Raw genomic sequence first — 24,447 nt, 5'->3', positions numbered from 1 at the left:
TTGTGCTAAACTAGGCTAACTTGCAGCCAGATAGCTTTCTACTGAACACACAGAGAGGAAATTGGTATCTAATCTATCTTCTTGTCTGACTCTGGAGAAGACTGTAAGCACATTTCCCATAATGTTGGCGTGTTCCTTAACACTGTCCCGGCCAACCACGTATATATACGTTATTGACTCGTTTTAGCTTTTATTCCGTTTTAATATCCTACTCAATGTCACGGAGCTGTATGTTGGCTGGGAAATGCCTCTTGGGATTCAGAAAGTGCAGTACCGGCCAGATCCTGGTAGTGGCGCTGTCTCGATAATGCAGTTTTCCCTGTTGCAGACCGGATGTAACTTTTTTTTCATCCCGGGTAAATTTTTCTGTTAGCCTGAAGCTATGGCTTCAGCCGATCGCCTGGAATACTTATTGCGACGCCGAAGTCAGTATGCAGTAAAGGAATATAGCATCAGCCAATAGAGCTATCGATCTACCAGATGGCGATCAATAACTGGGAAATTCTTTTTGGAATCCAACTGGCCACAGGTAAGAGCGATTTGACGTCAATTTCAGCCTGATCGGGCCTTGTTCTTATAGCCAACCCTCTGATCAGCGTATGTTGTTGTAATAACGAATGCCGTTATTGGTAATCAATAAGCAGAAAAACGACTTCCCCGGCCCCCCCCTTTCATGCATTCATGGTGCATTTGCATATGCATTTCGATTTTTCTAGCTTGTGTATGGCCGAAACGCCATCGATTTAACGTTATTAGCTTAGCGCTAGCTAATTCTAGCTTTGCAGGAATTACCCTAGACCATCGATTTAACGTTATTAGCTTAGCGCTAGCTAATTCTAGCTTTGCAGGAATTACCCTAGACCATTCCGGTATAATGTTCATATTCACGGCGCTATAAAATGGGAACGTATTGATTAACGTATTATTTCTTTATGGCATATTATATGGCAAACGTTATGAGAAGCTGGCCTTATAGAGTGAGATTAGACGGCCCCCAATGGCCGCGAAAGTGTTAAGATACTGAATAAGGAAGATGTTGCAATGGGATGAAAATGGAACAGTTCCTGTTTTCTACCAACAAGTGGGCGGGACTTTTCCTCAGGCGCTATCATTAACACTGAGACTGTGTAGTCTCCCTTTGGCCTGGTTTGGAATGTAGCTTTTTTTTTTTTCATCCCTCAATTTAGTCCTTATGCCAATTCCCTTCATGGTCGTTGCACTGCCCTACTTTTCACCCGACAGCGAGGAGTTTCACTGGGAGAGGATCACGTTATCTCCCCCAGATCTCTTCCCTGCTGAACAGTAGGAGTCGCTGTCACGCCGACCAGGCCTCATACCCCACCGGCTTCACACCAGCGAACACTGACAATTGACCAAGCTGGAGGTACCACTGACACCGGGATTTGAACCTCGGGTCTCTGTGGTGGTAGGCGAGTGCTTAGACCTCTACACCACCCAGCCGCCCTGTGAACTCTCCTTTTTACGTGTGTCCAGTCAGCGATGCCTGTTTTATACCATATTTACACCTTTCTATTAGGGATGTTCGATATTGGCTTTTTTACCTATACCGATATTGTCCAACTCTTAATTTCCGATACCGATATCAACCGCTACCGATATATGCAGGGTCCCCCCCCCCCCCCCAAAACTGAATAATTTCAGGTAATTAACATTACATTTTTTTTTTTTTTTTTTTTTTTTTTTAAAACCTTTATTTACCCAGGGTAGGTTCTCTGAGCACAGATGCTCTTTTTCAGGAACGCCCTGCTTCACATTCACACAGTTCCATTCACACCTGGGAGCTGCCCAGTACAACCACAGTTGACACCATTGGCCACTGAGCAACTCCACTGGAGCAGTTGATTCAAGCCATGTCACATAGTTCAAGTTTGAAATGATTCTTTCTGTTTTGCTCCTGAGAGTGTGCTAGATACTGTACTGTACTGGTAATATTATTTATTTGTGTTAACTTCTGAATAAAACAACTTATTAAACACAAGTACATCTTATTGAACATTATTTTGATATTTCATTACCAATTATCATAGCAAAACAGCTTTTTCAAACAGTCTGTAATGCATTTTGGAAACGGGAGATGGGCTCATGGTGTAATGGGCCACCTGGCCTGAGAAACATAAGGAGGAAAGAAAAAGTAAGGACTTACTTCTGGTCATTTTTTGGGTAGAACACACATATTTTGAATTCCTTCGGAAGTTTTTTTTTTTTTTTTTTTTGGCCATTTTAATCTAGATTAATCTAGATTAAATCCAGGATTGCAGATAGATTAATCTAGATAAAAAAAATTATCCCACCTCTAATATATATATATATATATTTGAATACCGATAATTTTCGATATCACATTTTAATGCCAATATCGGCCGATATTATCGGACATCCCTACTTTCTATAATATACACAGTCAGTATTATTGTCAACGGCGTGTCAGTTCTATATTGGTGTGTGTATGGACCTGTGAGGTGGTTATATATTGGTGTATGTCTGGTCCTGTGAGGTGGTTATATATTGGTGTATGTCTGGTCATGTGAGGTGGTTATATATTGGTGTATGTCTGGTCCTGTGAGGTGGTTATATATTGGTGTATGTCTGGTCCTGTGAGGTGGTTATATATTGGTGTATGTATGCCTGGTCCTGTGAGGTGGTTATATATTGGTGTATGTCTGGTCCTGTGAGGTGGTTATATATTGGTGTATGTCTGGTCCTGTGAGGTGGTTATATATTGGTGTATGTCTGGTCCTGTGAGGTGGTTATATATTTGTGTATGTCTGGACCTGTAAGGTGGTTATATATTGGTGTGTGTCTGGACCTGTAAGGTGGTTATATATTGGTGTATGTCTGGACCTGTGAGGTGGTTATATATTGGTGTGTGTCTGGACCTGTAAGGTGGTTGTATATTGGTGTGTGTATGGTCCTGTGAGGTGGTTATATATTGGTGTATGTCTGGACCTGTGAGGTGGTTATATATTGGTGTGTGTCTGGACCTGTGAGGTGGTTATATATTGGTGTATGTCTGGACTTGTGAGGTGGTTATATATTGGTGTGTGTCTGGACCTGTGAGGTGGTTATATATTGGTGTATGTCTGGACCTGTGAGGTGGTTATATATTGGTGTATGTATGGTCATGTGAGGTGGTTATATATTGGTGTATGTATGTATGTATGGTCCTGTGAGGTGGTTATATATTGGTGTGTGTTTGGACCTGTGAGGTGGTTATATATTGGTGTTTCACATAAACCCTCTCACGCTGCTTCTATGTGGAGCTGGAACGTCTTGAAGGTCGCCTCCACCTCCAGTCACCTGGCGATTGTGGTGTTTTCTTGTTTCCTTTGTGCCATCTGTTGCCTGTGTTTACAGTACAATCCCCCCCTCTGTGTGGAACCTCGGCCAGCTGGGAGGCTGCTAGGACCTGGCATTGCTGTTAAAACCCTGGGCATTTGCATATGTCCTGTCCTGTTCTCTCTGCATTGTCCTCTAAACTAATTTACCTGCACATTTGTATTTATTTTGTACCTTTTTGTTTTGTTTTTGTATTTACTTATCTGCAGACATCATGTGCACTGCTCTTATTGACTTGATCATACAGAGCATGTTGTGTACATACTAGATTAGATTCAAATGTATTGTCGTCATACAGCACAAGTACAGTACAACAAAAAGCTGTTTGGCATCCAACCAGAGTGCAAATCTAACAGTAAAGTGCAATAATAATATACAATGTACAGGTGATTAAACTGGGTATGAGATATATAAATTAGTACTACTGAGTAATGGTGCTAATCAGATGTAGGTACAGAGTTGTAGTATTAATATGTACATTGATACAGGTGTAAAGACACTGGTAGTAAGTAAGTCATACTGGCCAGCAGTGTAACTGGTATAAACTCTATCATGTTTATATTTGTACATCATATGTTGTTAATCAACATAATTTACATTTCATTGGTTGCATATCGTGTTCACATTCACATTTTTTATTTTAATTTTTTTATCTATTGTTTTATGTTGTATATAATTCGTTTTCTATGTTCTCTCCCTCCAGACTGATGCCAGCCGTGCTGCAGACCCTGACGGACAGGAAGGAGGTGTTGAACAATGAGATCTACCTGCTGAGCGCCGTCACCGCCTTGCAGCGAGTCACCGAGACCCTGCCCCACTTCATCAGCCCCTACCTCCAAGACACCACCTTACAGGTCCAGACACACACCAATATATAACCACCTTACAGGTCCAGACATACACCAATATATAACCACCTTACAGGTCCAGACACACACCAATATATAACCACCTTACAGGTCCAGACATACACCAATATATAACCACCTTACAGGTCCAGACACGCACCAATATATAACCACCTTACAGGTCCAGACATACACCAATATATAACGGTCCAGACACACACCAATATATAACCACCTTACAGGTCCAGACACACACCAATATATAACCACCTTACAGGTCCAGACACACACCAATATATATCCACCTTACAGGTCCAGACACACACCAATATATAACCACCTTACAGGTCCAGACACACACCAATATATAACCACCTTACAGGTCCAGACATACACCAATATATAACCAGTACTATATACCACAATAGAAATGCTTGAACCGGTAAATCAGATTCAGCAATTTTATTTAAATGTTTTGTTGAATTTTCTATCATTCATTTTAGCTTGTACTGTACTTGAATAAGTGCATACTCCTACAGGGTTAACCGTATGTGTTCCTCTGCTCCTCCAGGTGTGCAGACTGACCCATATGGCAGTCACTTCCTCCACCTCCACGCAGCTGTCGCTGCGTCTCGCCTCCCTCAGAGGCACCCTGGCCACCAAGGTGCCCCCCAGGGTGCTGCTGCCTGCCATCACCAAGTGCCACAACAGCCTGGTCACCGACAAGCAGGTACAGAACCATGTAGTGAACCTGGAGACGCCTATCTCTCTCCTCTCCTCCCTCTCTCTCTCTCTTCCCTCTCTCTCTCTCTCCCTCTCTCTATCTCCCTCTTCCCTCTCTATCTCTCTCTCCCTCTTCCCTCTCTCTCTCAGCCTGAACCACTTGCTTTCATTTGCCATTTGTATGTATTTCTCACTGAGGATCCAAAGAAAACGGTGATCACGTTTCCATTGTGTTTTCTGCACGTTTGGTACTAAGAAGTGAGACTGACAGTGATTAATGACCCCCAGAGCCAACTGCGTCCCCTGATGGGCATCCTGAAGGAGCACATTGGTCAGATGGAGAAGGATCAGCTTAACTCTCACCAATCAGAGCTCACTTCCTTCTTCCTCACTGCTCTGGACTTCCGGGCTCAGCACTGCCAGGTATGTCTGCCTGTCTGCCTGTCTGTCTGTCTGTCTGTCTGTCTGTCTGTCTGTCTGCCTGCCTCTCTTCGTCTCCCATTTAGAAGTCTGGACAGCTGAAACCTGAAACCCGCCCAATTTTCCACCATCAACTAAAAACAGTTCTTCAATCAATATCTATTAAAAATAGACGTAACATTCGTACTGTCTTTTACTATCATGCTCTTTTCCACTAAACAATCTACCTTGCTTATATTACTACCTACTATGCTAATGTGTCTTTACTACTATGCACTCAAGACTGTAGCACTCAAGTTCAACACTGCAGACTTGTTGTACAGAACATGTAAGTGGCTTTGGATAAAAGCGTTCATTTAAATGACTAAATGTAGAAATGTTGACTTATCATTAGGTGGTCAAAAGGAGCATTTCTCTGACCAATGCACTCTGTAGGTTGGTTGGTTCACGTGTGTTTGTTTGTGTGTGTGTGCGCGCCATAAGACACGTCACACACTGATTTCCTTCTTTCATGATGATTCATAATGATGTATGATGACTGCTCAATTGACAGACTTGTTTACGATGTCCCACAGGGTGACCTGGAGAAGACCAAGGAGATTGAGGGCTCTGTGATCGACTGTCTCTTGACCATGGTGATGAAGCTCTCGGAAGTCACCTTCAGGCCTCTCTTCTTCAAGGTAAGGACTGGAGCCTCACATTCACAAAACTAATATAGTGTGTGTTATCACATTTCAGCGACAAGTGAATTCTGTCATCTGTATGGGCTCAGTGCTGAATTAAAAGCACAGAATATAGAGTTGTTCATGTTCTGTCTGTGGTTAAGAGTGTGTTGCCATTGTCTGATGTATAATCTACTCTAAATCAATTACTCTGATTAGGCCTAAGTTCCTATATCAATCTACTCTCATTAGGCCTAAATTCCTAGATTGATCTACTCCCATTAGGCCTAAATTCCTATATCAATATACTCCCATTAGGCCTAAATTCCTATATCAATCTACTCCCATTAGGTGTAAATTCATGTATCAATCTACTCAAATTAGGCCTAAATTCTTATATCAATCTACTTAGATTAGGCCTATGTTCCACGATGTCCCCCACCTTCCCATGTACACCTTTTTACTCTTAAAAGTATTTTAACACCAAATTCACGCCAAATTTATTTCATCGCAAATGATTTATGAAAACTTGAGTGGTTTGGATTAAAAGACTTCGAGATCATATTTTGTCTTGGTGTCTTTATCGTATAGTAGGGCTGGCTTAAAAAAAATCGATTTCCCTATTCTCAATCGATCTTCATTTGAATTATCGATTCATAAAATAAATAATATTTTTTTATCCCCCAATTTTGTCGTTATGCCAATTCCCTTCCTGGTCGTTGCGTGCATTGCCCCACTGTCGGTCTGGGGAGGGTGTAGACCAGGGGTCGGCAATTAAGTTTGGCCTCGGGATAGGCATTTTCCATTGGTTCTCCCAGCCCACATGACCATTTCTAGCATTTCCATTGGCGATAGTGACGGACATAGATAATGATTGTGGAAATACAACAAATCTACGAAACCACTTACTGAGACATCACCCAGATGTGACATGCAAAAGCCTATGTTCCAATAAAAAGTACATTCATGTAACTGCTTGAGAGTCTATTCTTAAAGGGGAACTATCTTATAAATTGCCTTTTCCAGTGTTTAGCATTGTTTTCTAGCAATGTGGGGTTGTATCAACACTATCTATGTCGCAAATTCTATTTTTTGCACATTCCTCCAGTTCAGATGAGACAAGGTCCTCCCCCACTGAACCAAGCCATTCTGATTTGACTGGTTCGCTTGACGTGAATTAGGCACTGATCTTCATATCTCAGCCACCGCCCACAATCAACAATTCGCTCAACAACGGAGCGAGTGGAAATAATGCGAAAGCGGTTTCCCTGTCACTGACACTTCCTCAAACAGGTTGACGTGACGCGAGTGCTGATAGAGAGAGTGAGAACGAGTGAGAGAGGGAGAGACAGAGAGGGAGAGAGAGGCTCTCATACGGTGCAACTTGAGTCTCGGAGCATTTACACACTCAGACTGCGTGTGTGTGTGTGTGTGTGTGTGTGTGTGTGTGTGTGTGAAAACACACGCTCTATCTGTCTCACCCTCTCGCTCGTTTTCTCTCGCTCTCTATCAGCACTCGCGTCACGTCAACCTGTTGAAAAATATCATAGCGCACACTCTCACGCGTATTCCGATCCGTGCAATAATATTCACGGGGGTATATATTGTCATTTGAAACAAGTTACCAATACATTGTCCCATGGGATTATGCCCCCCCACGGCGAAATTAATTAGTCTCCCTCTCTATCTCTCTCTGTCTGCCAGTGCAGACTGTGGGTGACTGTCATACAGCGCATTGCGAGTATGGGCGGAGCCCAGCCAAAAACTGCTTGGAATCTGGAAGTGCATAAAATGCTGCTCTAGAAGACTTGATTAGAAATACAAAACAATGAATTTTTTTGGAAAAAAAACGTACAGATGTGTTCCATAGACTCACAGGAATTGTGTAAAATTGCCCAAATAGTGAAAGAAATTGTAAGATAGTTCCCCTTTAATGTAAACATTGATATTTTTAACAATGCAACATGTTAGAGGGTTTCAAGTTTGTTTATTATTTGTCACAATAAAATACATGTACTTTACGGTGAAATTCTTGGTTCTGTATGAGCTGTAATGCTATGTCCTGTATGAGGGTTCCATTTAAATTGTATAGCATTGAATCGAATTTAATCTGGATTCGATTCGGGACCTTGTGAATCGGAATTACATTTAATCGGAAATCAAATCGATTCAGGAAATCGGTGGCAATACCCAGCCCTATCGTATAGTAGTCTTCTAATGGTGTCTTTATCGTATATTAGTCTTCTAACGGTGTCTTTATCCCATAGTAGTCTTCTAGTGGTGTCTTTATCGTATATTAGCTTTCTTTTTTTTTTAAACTTCATTTTTTAGCGTTTATCGCTTTTTCTGGTCAAGCATGACCGACAGAAACAGGTTGAATGGGATATAGATCAGGGGAAGACACTCTGAGAAAATACGGCGAGTCCGGGAGTCGAACTCGTGTACCCCAGATCCGTGACGAGCACGGTTGTCCCCGACGCCGAAATAGCGCCGAGATACGCGGTGAGCTACGGGAGCTCGCCCCGTATATTAGCTTTCTAATGGTGTCTTTATCGTATAGTAGTCTTCTTTTTTTTATCCACTTTTTCTCCCCATTTAAAATTGTTCTCCCATCCCAATTTCGTATTTCCAATTCTTCCCTCCCCTGTCTTGAACGTTGCTAGACTATGCCTCCCACTGGTCGGCTGTAGTGAGGATAGAAGCCTTGCATTACGTGTCCCCTCCGGTACACGAGGAGGCAGCCTGTTGCATCTTTTCACCGCAGCAGCTCGAACTCTCAGTGGCGAGGAGTAACGCGTGGGAGGCTCACGCTGCCCCCGATACTTCCTGTTTCCGCCGCACCGGCGTCACCCAACCGACCGGTAGGAGTTGCTGTCCACAACGTCCAATCCCCACCCACCGGCTTTCCCACCCTCTAACACTGCCAATTGTGTTAGTATAAAGGCCGGCCAAGCCGGTAGCAACGCAGAGAGCTGGGCTCGATACCAGCATCTCCTGCGTTAGTGGCGAGCGCCTTGCCCACTGCGCCACTCAGCCGCCCGTATAGTACTCTTCTAATAGTGTCTTTATTGCATAGTAGTCTTCTGATGGTGTCTTTATCATATAGTAATCTCCTAACGGTGTCTTTATCTCATCTAGTTGTTTGACTGGAGTAAAACACAGACTGACGGCAAGGAGCGCCTGCTGACCTTCTACCGCCTGGCTGACTGCATCGCCGACCGCCTCAAGGGCCTGTTCGTCCTGTTCGCTGGGAACCTGGTCAAACCGTTCTCCGACCTGCTCCAACAGACCAACGTCGCCAAGACTGGTGAGTCAACCCTGGATGTGTAGAGGCTAACCCGATGGGCCGATATTAACACATCGAGTGCCACGGACGCGTTTTGTCGTTAGTTCATGCCGACGTTGACTGAGTGCCCCCGACGCTATATAGCGTTTGTTTGGCGTTTTTTTTATTTATTTTTTTTCGATTTGAATTCATATTTCATCAATCGAGCCTCGGGTTAGTGCTGCAGAGTCTCTCTGAGCTCAATTGGGAAGATACCGCCCCCTATCGTCTCTCCCTGTGGTACTGCACCCCATTACTTTACACTGATGCAGGGGGGGTGGCCAGTTTCCTCATTTTACTTTTCCGTCAAGGCCAACTGAAGGATCGATTGTGCTCGCCGGCCCGGAAAACGCGTGGATTATGTATTTACAGGACCCAACACTGTAATCAATAAGCGTGATCGATATTTGGAATGGCGATCAGGAATTGGAATAATCTTTTTGGATAACTTCTGATCTCGGGTAAGGAATTTATTTTACCAGTCTTAGGATAATCAGAGCTGTTTTCACCTATATCTCAGCGTTTGCCCTATGCGTGTGTGTGGCTGTGATCGCTGATGAGGAAATGAGAGAATCGATTTTCAGCCCGCCTCTATAGCGTGCATAAGTACACATATACTATCGATAATCTAGCGTTTATATGAAAACGATTCATAAATAGGCCGAAAAATTACAACGTTTTTGTGTATGCTCGAATATTCCAGTAAATGCCTTTTTGACTGCAAACAAGTCATTGATAAGCGACAGGCAGATTACACACATAGCCATAATTTAAAACGGAGATTATGCGATCACAACGCTATCATTGAAGTGGGTCCTGGCATTTAACCATGTTTCCCATGTTAATGGCTGGCACTCAAACTGTTAATGTATAGGTGGTTGGAGACTACTCATAGAAAAAAAATTATTTTATTAATTTTTTGTGTGATTTGGACGACTTTGAAAGTTTTAAATGTCTACTTGGTCCGAGGAAAGCAACAGTTGTGATTGGAGGATCAATGGAAAAGGGGCGGGGTTTGAAATGGGTAAATCGAATAAGCACATCATTTAGTGATCGATTCCACATGTGGTCCACATTCCGAACTACCAGATAGTTTACACAGTGCATTGTGTCTGATCAGCGAAGGCTTTTCCCCCACATCAAGTTGTCTGTGTGCCGTCCTCTCTCTTTTGTCCTCCAGACGAGGCCCTGTTTGACTCCGAGGACAGCGTTGAGAAGAGCTGCCTGCTGCTGCAGTGGGTTCTGGACTGTCTGTATAAGATCTTCCTCCACGACATCCAGCGCTTCCTCAGCAAGGAGAGGACCGATGCTCTCCTGGGCCCCCTAGTTGACCAGGTCAGACTCTTACCTTTTCTTTCAACCTTCCAGGAACCGTCCAAAACTATACTTATATTTGTTTTTATAATAAAACACGAGCTACTTGTGCCCTAATGATAAGGATAATGATGAACTATGAACTAACCCACTCCCATCACCAAAAGAAAGTCGCAACATGTTTATAAATACTTACTATGGAATTACACACTACTACTGTATTACGTGGCCCATAAAGGCCCCCAAATTCAGCTTTTTTTCATCTACCCTCCCGGCCGGGACTGGTCTTAAAAGAACATGCCAACACAATGAATGGAAGCGGACATGAACGGTTAGCCTAGGCATTGTCAAACTAACACCTCTCCCGAAGGCTAACCGGTCATATCCGCTTCCATTCATTGTTCTAAGCTAGGCTAACATGCAGCCAGATAGCTTTCTACTGAACGCACAGAGAGGAAACTGGTATATCTTCTTGTCTCTCTCTGGAGAAGACTGTAAGCTAATTTCCCAAAATGTTGGCGTGTTCCTTTAAATCTGTTTTTGATTCGTATGGGAGTGTTGTGCTTCCCTGCCCGCGTGTTGTTGGTAACGTCTTGCGTGTCCCTGCTCTAGCTGGAGAACATGCTGGGAGGAGAGGAGGTCTACCAGACCAGGGTGACCAAGCACCTCCTGCCCTGCGTGGGACAGTTCTCTGTTGCCATGGCTGACGAAACCCAGTGGAAGACCTTGAACTACCAGATCCTCCTCAAGACCAGACACAGCTCCTCTAAGGTGAGGTGTTGTTGTCGAAAGGAGTAAATGTATCTCTTTAATCATCATGAGTTATGAGACGAGAAGATCTGTGTTTCTTGTGCGTCCAGCAATTGCTGCTCCATGCTAACGTTTTAGCACACGGTACCCGTTTAGTGTCTGGTACAGACTAGCTCTGGATCTGCTGATTCAGCCTCCTTTCTCACCCTCTCCTCTTCCAGTTGTGCCAGCTCTTTGTTGGTATACTCCTGCTCAAATACATATAATAATAATAATAATAATAATAATTAGCTTTATTTGTATAGCACCTTTCATTTAATAAATGTAGCCTAAAGTGCTTCACATTGTAGCAGTTCGCAAAAAAAAACATAGATAAAATGAGATGGTAATAAATGCATGGATAGAGGCATTTAAGGTACATGAAAAGGAAAATACCTAAAAAGAAAATTGTAATAAAAGATCAATTAAGATGTAGAAGTGTATAGATAAAATATAGAGAGCAATATTTGGAGCATTCTTTTTTATATATACTGATTTGTCTGGGGAGGAGGGTGTTCCACAGTTTTGGGGAATAATGTCTAAAAGCGGCTTCCCTGCTGGTTTTGTACAGAACGGTTAAAGCTGCAGTAGGCAACTTTGGGAAAAAATTGGCAAGAGAGAGTTGACCTGCCCAGCAGAGATGGAGCCAGCTCTGCATCGCTTTCCAAGCCCATACACACACAACAAAGGTTTTCCACAGACTCCCGGAGGCACCAGCAGAGGTGAATGAACAAGAAGCAGCAGCAAAGGATTCCAGCAAGCCCATACTGTATGCAAGCGATGCTACAGTGCCAAGTTCTAGCACGACACATTTAGCAACATTTAAAAAACCAACATACCGGCCTCTATAATTTAAAGATTTTGGAGAGGTTGGTGATGGCTCCCATTTCAACACCACTGAATCATTCAAAGGGAATTGCACCCAGTTTAGGGATTCATACATGTTATTCCTATAGTCTGAAATGAAATGTGTGCTATCATCAAGTGTAAAGTCTCAAGCTGCTCCATAGAAAATGAATTGGAAGAGATGATACAGGTGACACTGAAAGCACCCAGGGAAGGCTCTGCAGTTCCAGTGTCCCAGAACCACCACCCCCATGCTAGCTCCCATTTTCCATGATATCCACACTCCGAACTTCCTACTTGTATGTTATCTTGTGTCAAAAATAGAACAATTCCTGGGCGCGTGTTGCTTTTTAACAGCGGAGCAGTGCAAGAATGTGACAATTTGACCATGTGACCGCGGCAACGCGGGAGAGCGGCAGTGCGGAAATAGGCTGTCTCTAAGACAAACTCTAACCTTAACCAGCTCCTTAACAGCGCCTAAACTTAACCGTCTAACCTTAACCAACTCCGAAACAATGCCTAACCTTAACCATGCCTAACCTTAACCTTAACCATAGAAAGAATATTGCCATTCTCTAAGACAAACTCTAACCTTAACCAGCTCCTTAACAGCGCCTAAACTTAACCGTTCTAACCTTAACCAACTCCGAAACAATGCCTAACCTTAACCTTAACCTTAACCATGCCTAACCTTAACCGGCGAAAGAATACACGTTAAAAAAAAAATCATGTTAAAAAAAAAATTTCATGGGATTCGAACTCGTCAACAACGGACCGCAGGACCGCTGAGCTGCCAGGTGAGCTGAGCGCCAAATGAAAATCATGGCGCTCTGCGGTTGCCGCGCCTGCCGCGGGGCGTGTCGCAGCCAATCAGGGAAAACGCGGAAGCAACGGCAGCACTGCTCCGCTGTTATTAAGCAATAGGCTTCCTGGGCGCCAGGGTGGCGCACCACGTACAGCGCTGCGGTGCAACATGGCCGTCCCAGGTTCGACTCCCAGACCCGGCGACCTTTGCCGAATGTCTTCCCCCTCTATCTCCCATACTTCCTCTCTCTCTGCCGGACTGCCCGTAGAAAAAACAATAAAAATCTACCAAAAACATAATAATAATAATAATAATAATAATAATAATAATAATAATAATAATAATAATAATAATAAGAAAATAGAACAATTCCTGATAACAATATCACACATGAAATGGCACCAACGGAGAAGAAAGGGAATACTCTTACTTTTTTGTTTACTTTGGCAGAGAGCACCCAGGGGAATGTTCTGAGCACACAGGGTACATTTTCTGTTTCAAAACTGAGAATACTACTATAGAATAAATCTCATTTGGGCATAAAACACAAAACAACCATTCCTTTGGGTCCATAAAACCAGCCTCCCATTCATAGTCTGTGGAGCAGCTCCAGACTTGATACTTGATGACATTTTAGTGTTGTTCCGCTTTAACTCATTCAACGCCAGTCACGAGTATAGTCGGGTTAACTCGCCAACCGTTCAGCGCCAATCACGAGTATAGTCTTTTATTAGCTATATCCATTCATTTTCATCCATCCAGCCTGATGTTATCATTGGGAATGGGTCTGAGCTCGCAAAAGGGCAAATACCGCCCCCTCCGCCTTCCAGCTGGTATTGCACTCCATTGGAAATGGTGTAGTTTATTTTCTGGGACGATCCGAGCCGTGCGGGCGGGGTTTAGGTGCTCAGGCGAGGTAGGCCTTTGCAACGATGGTATGGAACAGTAACCCTGCCCACCCGTTCATGTGTAACGCTCGGTAATGTGGGACGGACCTCCTCGAGCAGTATTTGGAATGGCGATCAGATAATTGGATTATTTCATTTGCATTACATCAGATACCAGGTAAGAATACTATATATAAAATCTTGCGTTGATCTGATATTTCTTTCTACCCTGATCGAAGCTGTCTCTGTGTGTGTGTGTGGCTGTGTGCCATTGGGTGGGAGGAGGTGGCGGGGGAGCCCCGCGGTCAACGGCTCTTTTCATTCTTGCATGAGAAAAGATAATACTGATGATCTAGCGTTGATTTCAGGAAGATTCGATAATCAGGCGATAAATGACACCGTGTTTAGTGTATTCCACTAAAGGGCTATTATCGCGTCTTTTCCTACAATTACTCGGAAGCGCCCAAACTATATTCATATAAAACGGAAATGTACAGATGAAAAAACAATCTGTTTCGTGGATGTTGACTGGAAGCAACTCACTGACAGTCGAAGGGTGTATTAGACCCATAGATATAATATTAGGGATCACGTTTTTTTGCTCCCGATCCGATCCCGATCATGTGATTTTGAGTATCTACCGATACCAATATTTCCTGATCCGATTAATAAAAAAAAAAATGTACTTATTATTCAACAAACATGACCATGTTCACGTCTTAAACTCATACTGAGGCCTTAGTTTTGGTTTTAAATTGCATATCATCATTCATTTATTTATTTATTGTCACACAGAGCAGAAGAATTTTGCCAAAACAAACCAATAGTATCCAGCTGCAGAACGGCGGACCAGCCACACTCTCAGACCCAAACGCATTTCCTTTGATTTAATTATACATCAAATGATTTATGAAGTAAACTTTTCACCTGGATAACGTCAACATTCAGGGTGAATGTAATGTGAGAAATTGGGATTAAAAAAAAAGAATTTCTTTTTTTAATTTGGGTCTGAGTGTGGCTGGTCTGCCGTTCTGCAGCTGGATACTATTGGTTTGTTTTGGCAAAATTCTTCTGCTCTGTGTGACAATAAATAAATGAATGATGATATGCAATTTAAAACCAAAACTAAGGCCTCGGTATGAGTTTAAGACGTGAACATGGTCATGTTTGTTGAATTAAAAAAAATTTAAAAAATTGCCATCGGGACATCCCTATATAATATAGATATATTTTAAGCACTCGCAAGTGATTGACTCGCATTGACTTACAGTGCTGGCGTAATGGCGCAGAATGAGTTAATATCGCCCAATAAACTGTTGATAATTATAAAACGGGTAGCTCAAATCAAGCAATATGATTGGTTTACAGCCATGTTATAATGGCCGTATATCCACAGCTATGATTCTAATTCATTTTCACAAATCGGTATCACTCCGTATCTGACATGAGCCTTATTAAGTTGACGCATCCAGATCATGGTCAATAGTAAATTAACTAGGAACATGCAGACAGCTGCACCATGTTCAACTGGGCAAGCAGCTGAGATTTTTTTATGTAGTACAGGTCCAAATTGTATGAAAATCCGTTCAGAAATTAGTCTTTGAGAGACGTCCAAGTAAAACCGACGACAAAAAAAAAGCTTTCCAAAATCCATTTCCTCACCCACGGCCATGCGTTCTGAAGTGTGATTCACTTTTCGTTTACGCTCGTCAACTTTCACCTAGTTCCCTTATTCGCACCCCCCCCCCCCCCCCCCCCCCCCCACCCACGTGGGGCATCGTTGGAAACGTACACTCGTTGGCTACAACGCTGACCAATCATTTTCACCATCAGCGGATGATTGGCAGTTCTGGAGCGTCTTGAGTCCGGGGTGGTCATCTGACACGGCACGTAAAAAGACGCTCGCCTGACATATCGTCATGTAACTCGAGAACCGAGGCACGGCTTTGGTCGGGTGAGGTGGCGTTCGAACGGCAACAAATAGATCTGCATGCAAGTGTATCTGCGTGCAAGTGCAAAACGACACGTATACGTGCCACCACCTGTTAAGAGGTTAAGAGACCCGTCTTATTTTCTCTTTTGCTATTGCTATTTAATAAAGAAAAAGTATTTCTTATCCGATTCATCGATGGAATAATTAGTAGAATACTCTATTACTAGGCTGCCGCTCTAGAGTCAGCGATGGGCTCTCTTTTTGGTCTTTGTTAAAAGTCTAGCAGTCAAATTCTGAATGAGCTGAAGTTTCTCTATTGATTCTTTTGGGCAGCCCGGTGAAGAGGGTATTGCAATAGTCTAGTCATGCTAATAATAAAAGCATGAAGTATTTTCTCTGCATACTCCTGTGTTGAAAACACAGCTGGAGCAGACGGACCTTGAGGAGGGAGGAGAGAGAGGGGGCAGGGGAGGTAAACGGCCCTTGAGCGGATGTGATAAGGCCACTGGTCTGGCCGACAGCCAGCTGATTACCGGGAGTTTGCCACGGCAGTGTTTACCTGGAAGAGGGGTGACTTAATTCGTAGTCTATGTGATCCAGAAAAGTCTCTGCTTCATGTTGGTTAAGCAAATGATTTAAACAAATAACCTTGCTGCCAGAAAGAAAATCAAAGTTGTCGATAGGAGAAACTCAGCTCTGCGTCTCTTTTCAGGTGGCTTTGGTTACTTTTTGATGAGGAACGTCTTGCTAATTTCTCAAGTTGTCTACTGCAGCTTTAAGTCCTTTCAGCAAACCAGGGCCCTCATTCATCAACGTGTCTTACGCACAGATTTGTGCTTAACCTGTGCGTACGACCATTTCTAAGCAAAGAGTGGGATTCATCAATTTCAACTTGAACTTGACTCCGTGCTTATGTGTACGCACAGCTCGAAGCACACTTAGCTGACGCCCAGTGGTAGAATATCGTTACTACGCACAAGCGCTCCTCAGTACATTCGTTCCAACGCGGAAATAAAGACACTGGCGCGTGTTCTGTACAGTATGACCCCCGTAATTCATTATAGTTCATTCATTGTGAAATAGCGATATTAGTGTAATTATTGTCAAACCCTAAATAGCATGTGGAATAGGTCTTTCTCTCCGAATGAATGCAGGTTTATATATATAGCGTTATGGGGTGCACTGACTGCGCTCGCAGGAACTGTTTTCAGAGATGGCATCAGATGGGGATGAATGAATGAATGAGGGGCAGTCTAATTGCAGAGAGTACATAATATTAACTAGAGTCCACTACCCGAGACACCTCCTTCATTTGTACCGCAATTTGGGACCCAATTTGGAGCTATGAGCTTAAAAGCTTTTCCGTGCCTATTTGAGAAGGTCCAGCTGCAGAGCCGGAGAGACAGACAGCAGAGAGACACTGTTCCACAGTGTGTGTGTGTGTGACCACTAGTCTCCTAGTAGAGACCCCCCCCTCTGGACCACCTCCCAGTAGAGACCCCCCCCCCCCCCCCCCCCCCCCCCCTCTGGACCACCTCCTAGTAGAGACAAGTTTTCTGAAATGTATGTTTATATATGCAAATGAGGCACTTCCCCATTAAATATGTGGACATTTATGGATGCAATAAGGCAAAATGAAGTAAAATGAACAACTAAATGTGTTATTGACGTTTTATTGTCACTAGTTTCATAGAAGACATGTTTAGGAAGCAAAATATAACAATCTCAATCAACAAAAAAAGTATATTTGCCTATTCACCTGCAGTGTCTCGCCTTAATCCTCATCTTCGTCTTCTTCCTAGAGAAGTCTCTACTAGGAGAGGTGGTCCAGAGGGGGGGGGGGGGGGGGGCTGAGTCTCTACTATTAGACTAGTAGTCACACACACGCACGCACACACACACACACACACACACTGTGGAACAGTGTGTCTGTCTGTCTGTCTGTCTCTCTGCTGTCTGTCTCTCTGCTGTCTCTCTCAAAATAGTATAAGTGCTATTTTGGCCCTGAGAGTTGCTCTCCGGCTCTGCAGCTGGACCCTCTCAAATCAGCACGAAAAAAGCTATAAGCTTATAAAACGATTTAATATGCTAAACTTTGTTTTAAATTCCTTAATTCACTTTTGTTTATTTCATAAAGATTTTCCCGACATAATGCTACCTGCCCCGACCAGATCCGTGACTCTGTTGCGATACAGATGAATTATCTACTCTGAAAGCTTATAAAACAATTTAATATGCTAAACTTTGTTTTTAAATTCTTTAATTCACTTTTGTTTATTTCATAAGGATTTTCCCGACATAATGATACCTGCCCCGACCAGATCCGTGACTCTGTTGCGATACAGATGAATTATCTACTCAGAATAGTATTATAAAGTGGCTATCTTTTATGCTGTAGATCACTGCTGGTATGTGCGTGCAGAACCTTTATTTCAGCTGGGACTGTAGTATTTATTTGACGTTACTGTACAATATATGTGTATTAAAAGACGGAGCTGTCTTTTATTGTATTATAATAATTATTAATATTAAAAATAAATTAAGAAAGGCATTCTTATTCCAGCATGCATTAATGACACTAACGGGCAACGGCAAAACAGTGGTTAATGGTCTTTATTAGTGTTTGCGGTGTCCAGGCAGCAATGGTCTTTTAGGAAGTTAATAGATATAATATCCGACAGTGTACAACACCCTCGGTTTAGTCCATTCTTCCACATTTCATGGGGGTGTCCATTACCGTATATGGTTAATCGGGGCGGTTTTGGTATGCAAATACGTGAAAGTGTGCACGAGCCTCGGCGCAGGGCCAAGGTGAGATTCATCATGACAGGTGTGCGTAGAACCTGCGTACGCACGTGTGGTGAATCCCGATTTTTCTGTGCGTACACTGATTCTACATTCTGTGCTTACGTGTGGAAATAGAACATATTCTACGTCACGTTGATGAATGAGGGCCCAGATCTCTTAAGCCAGTCACCGAGGTCGGTGTTCATCAATAAAAAGGCATTAATGAAATCCATGATGATGTTAAAGAAAAGTAGCCAGCTACTGTCGATTTTCATCACTGTGCATTCAGTAGAAAGCTCCTGGAGTTTTAAGCTAGGTTAGTGGTCCGTATCCGCTTCCATTCAGCCATCCTTTGGGCATAAACAATTAAACCTTTTTTCTTTTTAGCAATATATTCAATGTGTCCTCGATGTATTTTTAATTTAGCAACGAACAGGTCCTCAAGCTCACATACTACGTGCCAATGTCATCCTTTTCCATTCAAAGTGGAATGGAAAATGTTATTGTTGTGATGAATGTTTTTGTGTCTTGGGCCCTGGGAAGACTAGCAGTCGCTACGGCGTCAGCTAATGGGGATCCTAATTAAATAAATCAATGTAAAGTGCTTCTCGATGTGCTTTAACTTAATCGACGAATGGTCGTAGCCTCAGATATGTTGTCCTAAATTCATATTTCCCCTTCATGTACATTTCTTCCAACAACATTTCAATTTGCCTTCCTGTCCTCAGGTGCGTTTCTCGGCCCTGTTGATGCTGATGGAGCTGGCCAGCAAGCTGAGGGAGAACTACATCGTCCTGCTGCCGGAGACCATCCCCTTCCTGGCTGAACTCATGGAGGGTAAGGAGGACGACTCTGGCTCTGTTCAGCTCACATGGATCAACCGTCGGTTGAAGCCCCGTTCGGTTCATTTGACGGTTCTCCCTGTTGGGGCTGGGAGATCTGGGGGGAGGGGGGTAATATTTCCATATTAGGACTTTTTAGGGGAAATCACATGTTGGATCGATGTTCATCATACAGTGGACTGTAGCATGATAGTGGGGCGGTCTGATACCGTGTCGAACTCATTTACAATTGACATTCTCAAATATTTCAGAAATTCTTTTGGGAGAAATCTGACTGAATTGACATTTTATTTTGAATGTATACAACATAGTTGTGTGTATGTGTGGATAAAGATACCACAATACACAGATTTTACCCAGGCTTAGCCAGATGTTACCCTGGCTTAGCCAGATGTTACCCAGGTCTACCTAGATGTTGCCCAGGCCTATGTTGGGTTTGTATTTCTCCCAGCATTCCCACCTGTTTTTCTCATACCGAGATCTATTGAACCCAGAAAAGTAATTTGATGGATTTTATTACAGCATTTCAACCCAGTTCTACTGTTGAGATATTCTATTTCTATCCTCTATTGTCGGCATCACCTCGGTGTGTATGAACTAGGGCTGTCCCCGACTAAGGATTTGGATGGTCGACTAGGATTGGCCCAAATTTGCCGTCTACTATTGGTCGACAAAAAAAAGTATAATATTTTTTTATTATATTCGACTAAGATGTTGGCCAGTCGACTATGGCCCCTTTCGACCGATTAGTCGATTAATAGGGGTCAGCCCTAGTATGAACACGTTCATATTTTGGGGTCGGGCGACTTCAGTCGTGCCCCTGTAACGGGAGTAGACGACGGAAAAGCATGATGTTTTAGTACAAGGAGGAAAGTAGACGACAGACTGTAAGATGAGGCTAATCGAGCTTTTGTACTAGTCTTATGTTGAGTTTTAGGCGACAGGAAGTCCACGTGTTAACATCTTTCTATTTATTGTGCCTCTAGGGGCTAGCCCCGCTGATCCCAGGGAATGTGGGTAATAGCAGGGTGTGGGTAATTGTAGCTGTACTCGTTTTAGGAAGCGTATTATGTGTGTGTAGTACAGTAAGTATGCTATGTACTCTCCATGTGACCCTTCCAACTGATGAATGCACCCATTTTCACATAACGCTGCTCTCTGTAAACAACAAACAAGGGTACATCCGCAAGAGCTGCTGCCGCATACACGCACGCATTCACACACGCATTCACACACGCACACGCCTGGCCTCCATGCCAGATTTCAGCCTCCTAGGGCGAAAACTGTGGCCGGGAGAGGGTGGGAAGCGCTGGGAACACTTTTGTGGACTAACCAACCAACAGAGCGAGCTATAGATATTAAAGAAATATATATATATTTCTAATACTCTGTCTTTGCTGTCGTGGTAAAAGACCCAACAGGAAATACGTGTGACGGAGTTTGAAGATCCATAAAGGGATGGATGAGTGGTACGGTAGAAGTGGATTTAAAGGATCAATAATCTGCCGCCGATTTTTGGCAACATTTGGGCGTGTCTTTGGAGGCATCCTGATGCGTTCTGACTGGGAAGGGTGTTGTGGAATTCGGTTTAAGGATTTGAAAAGACTTCTGCCTAAAATAAACATCTGCCTATTGCTCCTTTTAAAGCACTTTCTTCACCCAACAGTGTCTGGAGTTCATATAAACAACATGAATAGCAAACTGACCTGACTTTAATTAATGCAGGAGGGAGAAGAACGGGATGCCGACGTCTCACACTGTCCATTAGCCGTGTGTGTCTCTCACAGACCAGCGAGCATTATGTAAATAATCCGGAAATGTTGGTTCAATTCCTGCTTATTCTACTACTACTGACACTTTTAATACGTTAGCTTGAATATGCTAATCCCTTGGGCAAGGCACGCACACACCCTCATCTACTCCGGTGGAGGTGCTGTGAGGCCGACGGTAAGAAGATGTTACTGCCGTGTCTTGTGTCGTCACTTCTTCTTGTTCTGACTGCGATCTCTCTGTTTCTGTAGACGAGTGTGAGGAGGTGGAGCGACAGGTCCAGAAGGTGATTCACGAGATGGAGAACATCCTGGGAGAGCCGCTGCAGAGCTACTTCTAATGCGCACGCACATCTTTGTGCCAGTCGAGGCTCAAAACGCACCCTAACCAACACCCCATCGAAGGAGGGGGGGGGTGTGAGAGACAGGCTAACGGGACCCCTGCTACATTGACTGCCCTCTCTCTCCCCCTACCCGCTAACGGAGGCTCTCAACTCTGCCAACTCTGCCGTAACTTCAGAGAGAGAGAGAGAGACTTGTGTCTTGTTTTCAGATTATTCATTAACTGCCCTCTACGTCAAGTTAAGAGACGCACACAAGATGACGCCACACAGACGAACGGTCGTTGAGTTAACCTGCGGTTTGCAGAGTTTGTATTGATTGTGATGTGTTGATGGATCACACTGTGCCTTTCATGGATACAGACTAATACATATGATGTAAACGTTAGTGAGAAATGTATGTCATCTGTGAATGATTTGGATGAGGAATGTATGTTTATTATATTTTCTGTGGTTTTTTTTTCTCAATATGAGAATTATTTTCTCGCCCCACACATTTAATTGTTGCATATTTGATGCATTGTATGAAAATGTAATACATGTTATGTATACACCTCTTTTTCAAGAGGGTGATTTTGTAAACATGTCTTCTATAGTAAATAATGGAACTTTGACCCGAGTGTGTTGTGATGTATGTACAGTCTTTTTGAGTTACTTTATTTATGGGATTCACCATCAGGTTTCCTTGTCTTGCTGCCATTTTATTTTCCTGTTCTCATATTCCAGTCATATACCTATGCAAGGGCACAGGTTTGGTTTCAACTTGGGGGAGGGGGGCCAACACATTAATTGGCGGGGCTGGGGTCCTCCCCCTGGAAAGTATGAGCGTCAAACACTTAATTTCCTACATTCTGGTGTACTTTTATGCACCAATTTCAGTTTCCGAAAAGTCTTAAGCTAGCACATATACGAGGAATTTGTCTTGGTCATTTGGTGCATCAACATAAACACTTACAAAGCAAGTAGGAGCAGGCCCGAACTGGCCATCGGGAGCACCGGGAGTTTTCCCGGTGGCCTGGCCTGCACAAATTATATAAAAAAAAAAGTATATAATATATATATTTTTTTTTTTTTTTTTTTGCCAGGCCATTGTTTCTAGTAGTTTTTAGATAACCAGGTGGGTGGGGAACAACAAGGATTTCACTGTCTGCGACAGAGTTGGAGAACTATCTGACTCTCTCTCCCTCACGCGGACACACACACACACAATGGAGCCGTGCTGCCGCTTGTGATTGGTGGAGGCGGGACCAGGCGATACAACTGATTGACCGTGGAGGCGGCGAATGGAATGGCAGATGGCACACTCCCAAAAGGAGTTGTTAAATCTGACATTACAAAAAACTATGTGGTGGTTATGATTGAGGCTGAAGTTGAATAAACAATTTATGAAAGAGAGTCAAAATAATTCCAAGATAATTCAAAGATTACACACCTTTGCCACATTGGCTACAAACATAATCACTGCAAAGTTATCAAAAAAATAAGAATCTGATCAGACACAAGGGTTAAGTTGTTGTTCCCTTTCTAATTTCCTCAAAAACATCTAGTCTAGTTAATGTGATCAATATTATTTGACAATTGATGCTTTTTGTTGGAAATTTCAGTCAGTGAGCTCATACTTTGAGCTCATTTTATAGTTAAAATGATTGAGACAACGCAATCTTCTGTCTTCGTTGTGCATGCATGCGTGTGCTCACCACACGTGATACATGTGTCACTATTCTGGCAGTGGCTACTGTTATTATAGTATTGTAATGAAAGGTCTGTTATTTAATGTTTGTGTAAAGGGCTATTTTAACTGTTGATGGGTAGTGCATCAGTAAAGTGAATATGGTATTGTGCTCTTGCCTTGTTTGAATAGGTGGAGACGAGAGTGGTTAACTGTATTATAATGGTAAATAGAAAAATATGTTGTGCTCTTGCTTTTTTCTTTTTGAAGGTGGAGAGAGTACCATTGCTAGTGCCACAACAGTTTTATTTGAGGTTCATAACAGTACATTGTACTAAGCAATTGTTGGCTCATTAGTTTGTGATTCACATGCACTAAAATTCACCAGAATGCAGGAAATTAAGTCTTTGTAAATAAAATTTTCCGGATGGGGAACCCCCAGACCCCCCACTTAAAAAGTGGCCTGATTGGGGCTATATTTCGCGCTATATCTCCCGGTATGAATTATTTCCCCAGTCCGGCCCGGAGTAGAAGTGAATGAATGAAATTGTAAATTAAAAGTAAAATAAAATGGAATCTATCAACTAAATTGCCTTTTCTGCATCAATTTATGGTGGAAATGGAAATGTGTTTATTTATGTAAAGGAAAAGACAACATTCAGGTACCCCGCTGACGAATATAAAGCGGTAAGGCTCTCAGGCATTCTTGCTTTCAAATATCTATCTATAGTTTTTGAGCCAGGTAAGAATGATGAGAATATATTTGCTATATTTTTTTTGGGACAAATTTACATCTCAATATTGAGGGTGGCATGTCCCCTGCAATCCCCCTAAAACTACGCCTACAATATTATTTTATTACTGCATGTCCTCTATATATGGGCATTTAGTATAACCTACTAGTAACTACTGTAAGAATAGCTATCCGAGTCGATCCAAGATATCAGCCGTTGTGATTGTGAATAGAGTACAGTAGCTCCTACTGTACAGCACTTGTACGTTGTACTAGAGGTCATGCTAATCTAGGATGTTGTGTTACGCAATTCCACTCTGAGACAAATACAGCCCGTTTTTCTCCGCTCGGGAGGGGGGGGGGGGGGGTGATGCTGTAACTGTCACGGGGCGATGTC

The 24,447-nt window shown here is 42.9% G+C and overlaps 1 protein-coding gene across 1 annotated transcript in view; it reads left to right on the top strand.

Annotated features, from left to right (window-relative positions):
* heatr1 (HEAT repeat containing 1) overlaps nt 1-22,260 on the top strand; it is a 97,422-nt gene extending 75,162 nt beyond the window's left edge. Inside the window, exons 37-45 of the mRNA XM_084323366.1 lie at nt 4,061-4,211; nt 4,777-4,935; nt 5,217-5,351; nt 5,924-6,028; nt 9,149-9,317; nt 10,516-10,670; nt 11,262-11,420; nt 19,425-19,533; nt 21,560-22,260. Coding sequence (XP_084179492.1) covers nt 4,061-4,211; nt 4,777-4,935; nt 5,217-5,351; nt 5,924-6,028; nt 9,149-9,317; nt 10,516-10,670; nt 11,262-11,420; nt 19,425-19,533; nt 21,560-21,648 — 1,231 coding nt within the window. The 3' untranslated portion in view covers nt 21,649-22,260. The remainder of the gene's footprint in view (nt 1-4,060; nt 4,212-4,776; nt 4,936-5,216; nt 5,352-5,923; nt 6,029-9,148; nt 9,318-10,515; nt 10,671-11,261; nt 11,421-19,424; nt 19,534-21,559) is intronic.
* Nucleotides 22,261-24,447: the final 2,187 nt, after the last annotated feature.

The sequence above is a fragment of the Notolepis coatsorum genome (genome assembly GCF_963971535.1).
Source record: "Notolepis coatsorum genome assembly, chromosome: 10".
Classification (NCBI taxonomy): Eukaryota; Metazoa; Chordata; class Actinopteri; order Aulopiformes; family Paralepididae; genus Notolepis; species Notolepis coatsorum.
This window is presented reverse-complemented; position numbering and strand designations above follow the sequence as displayed.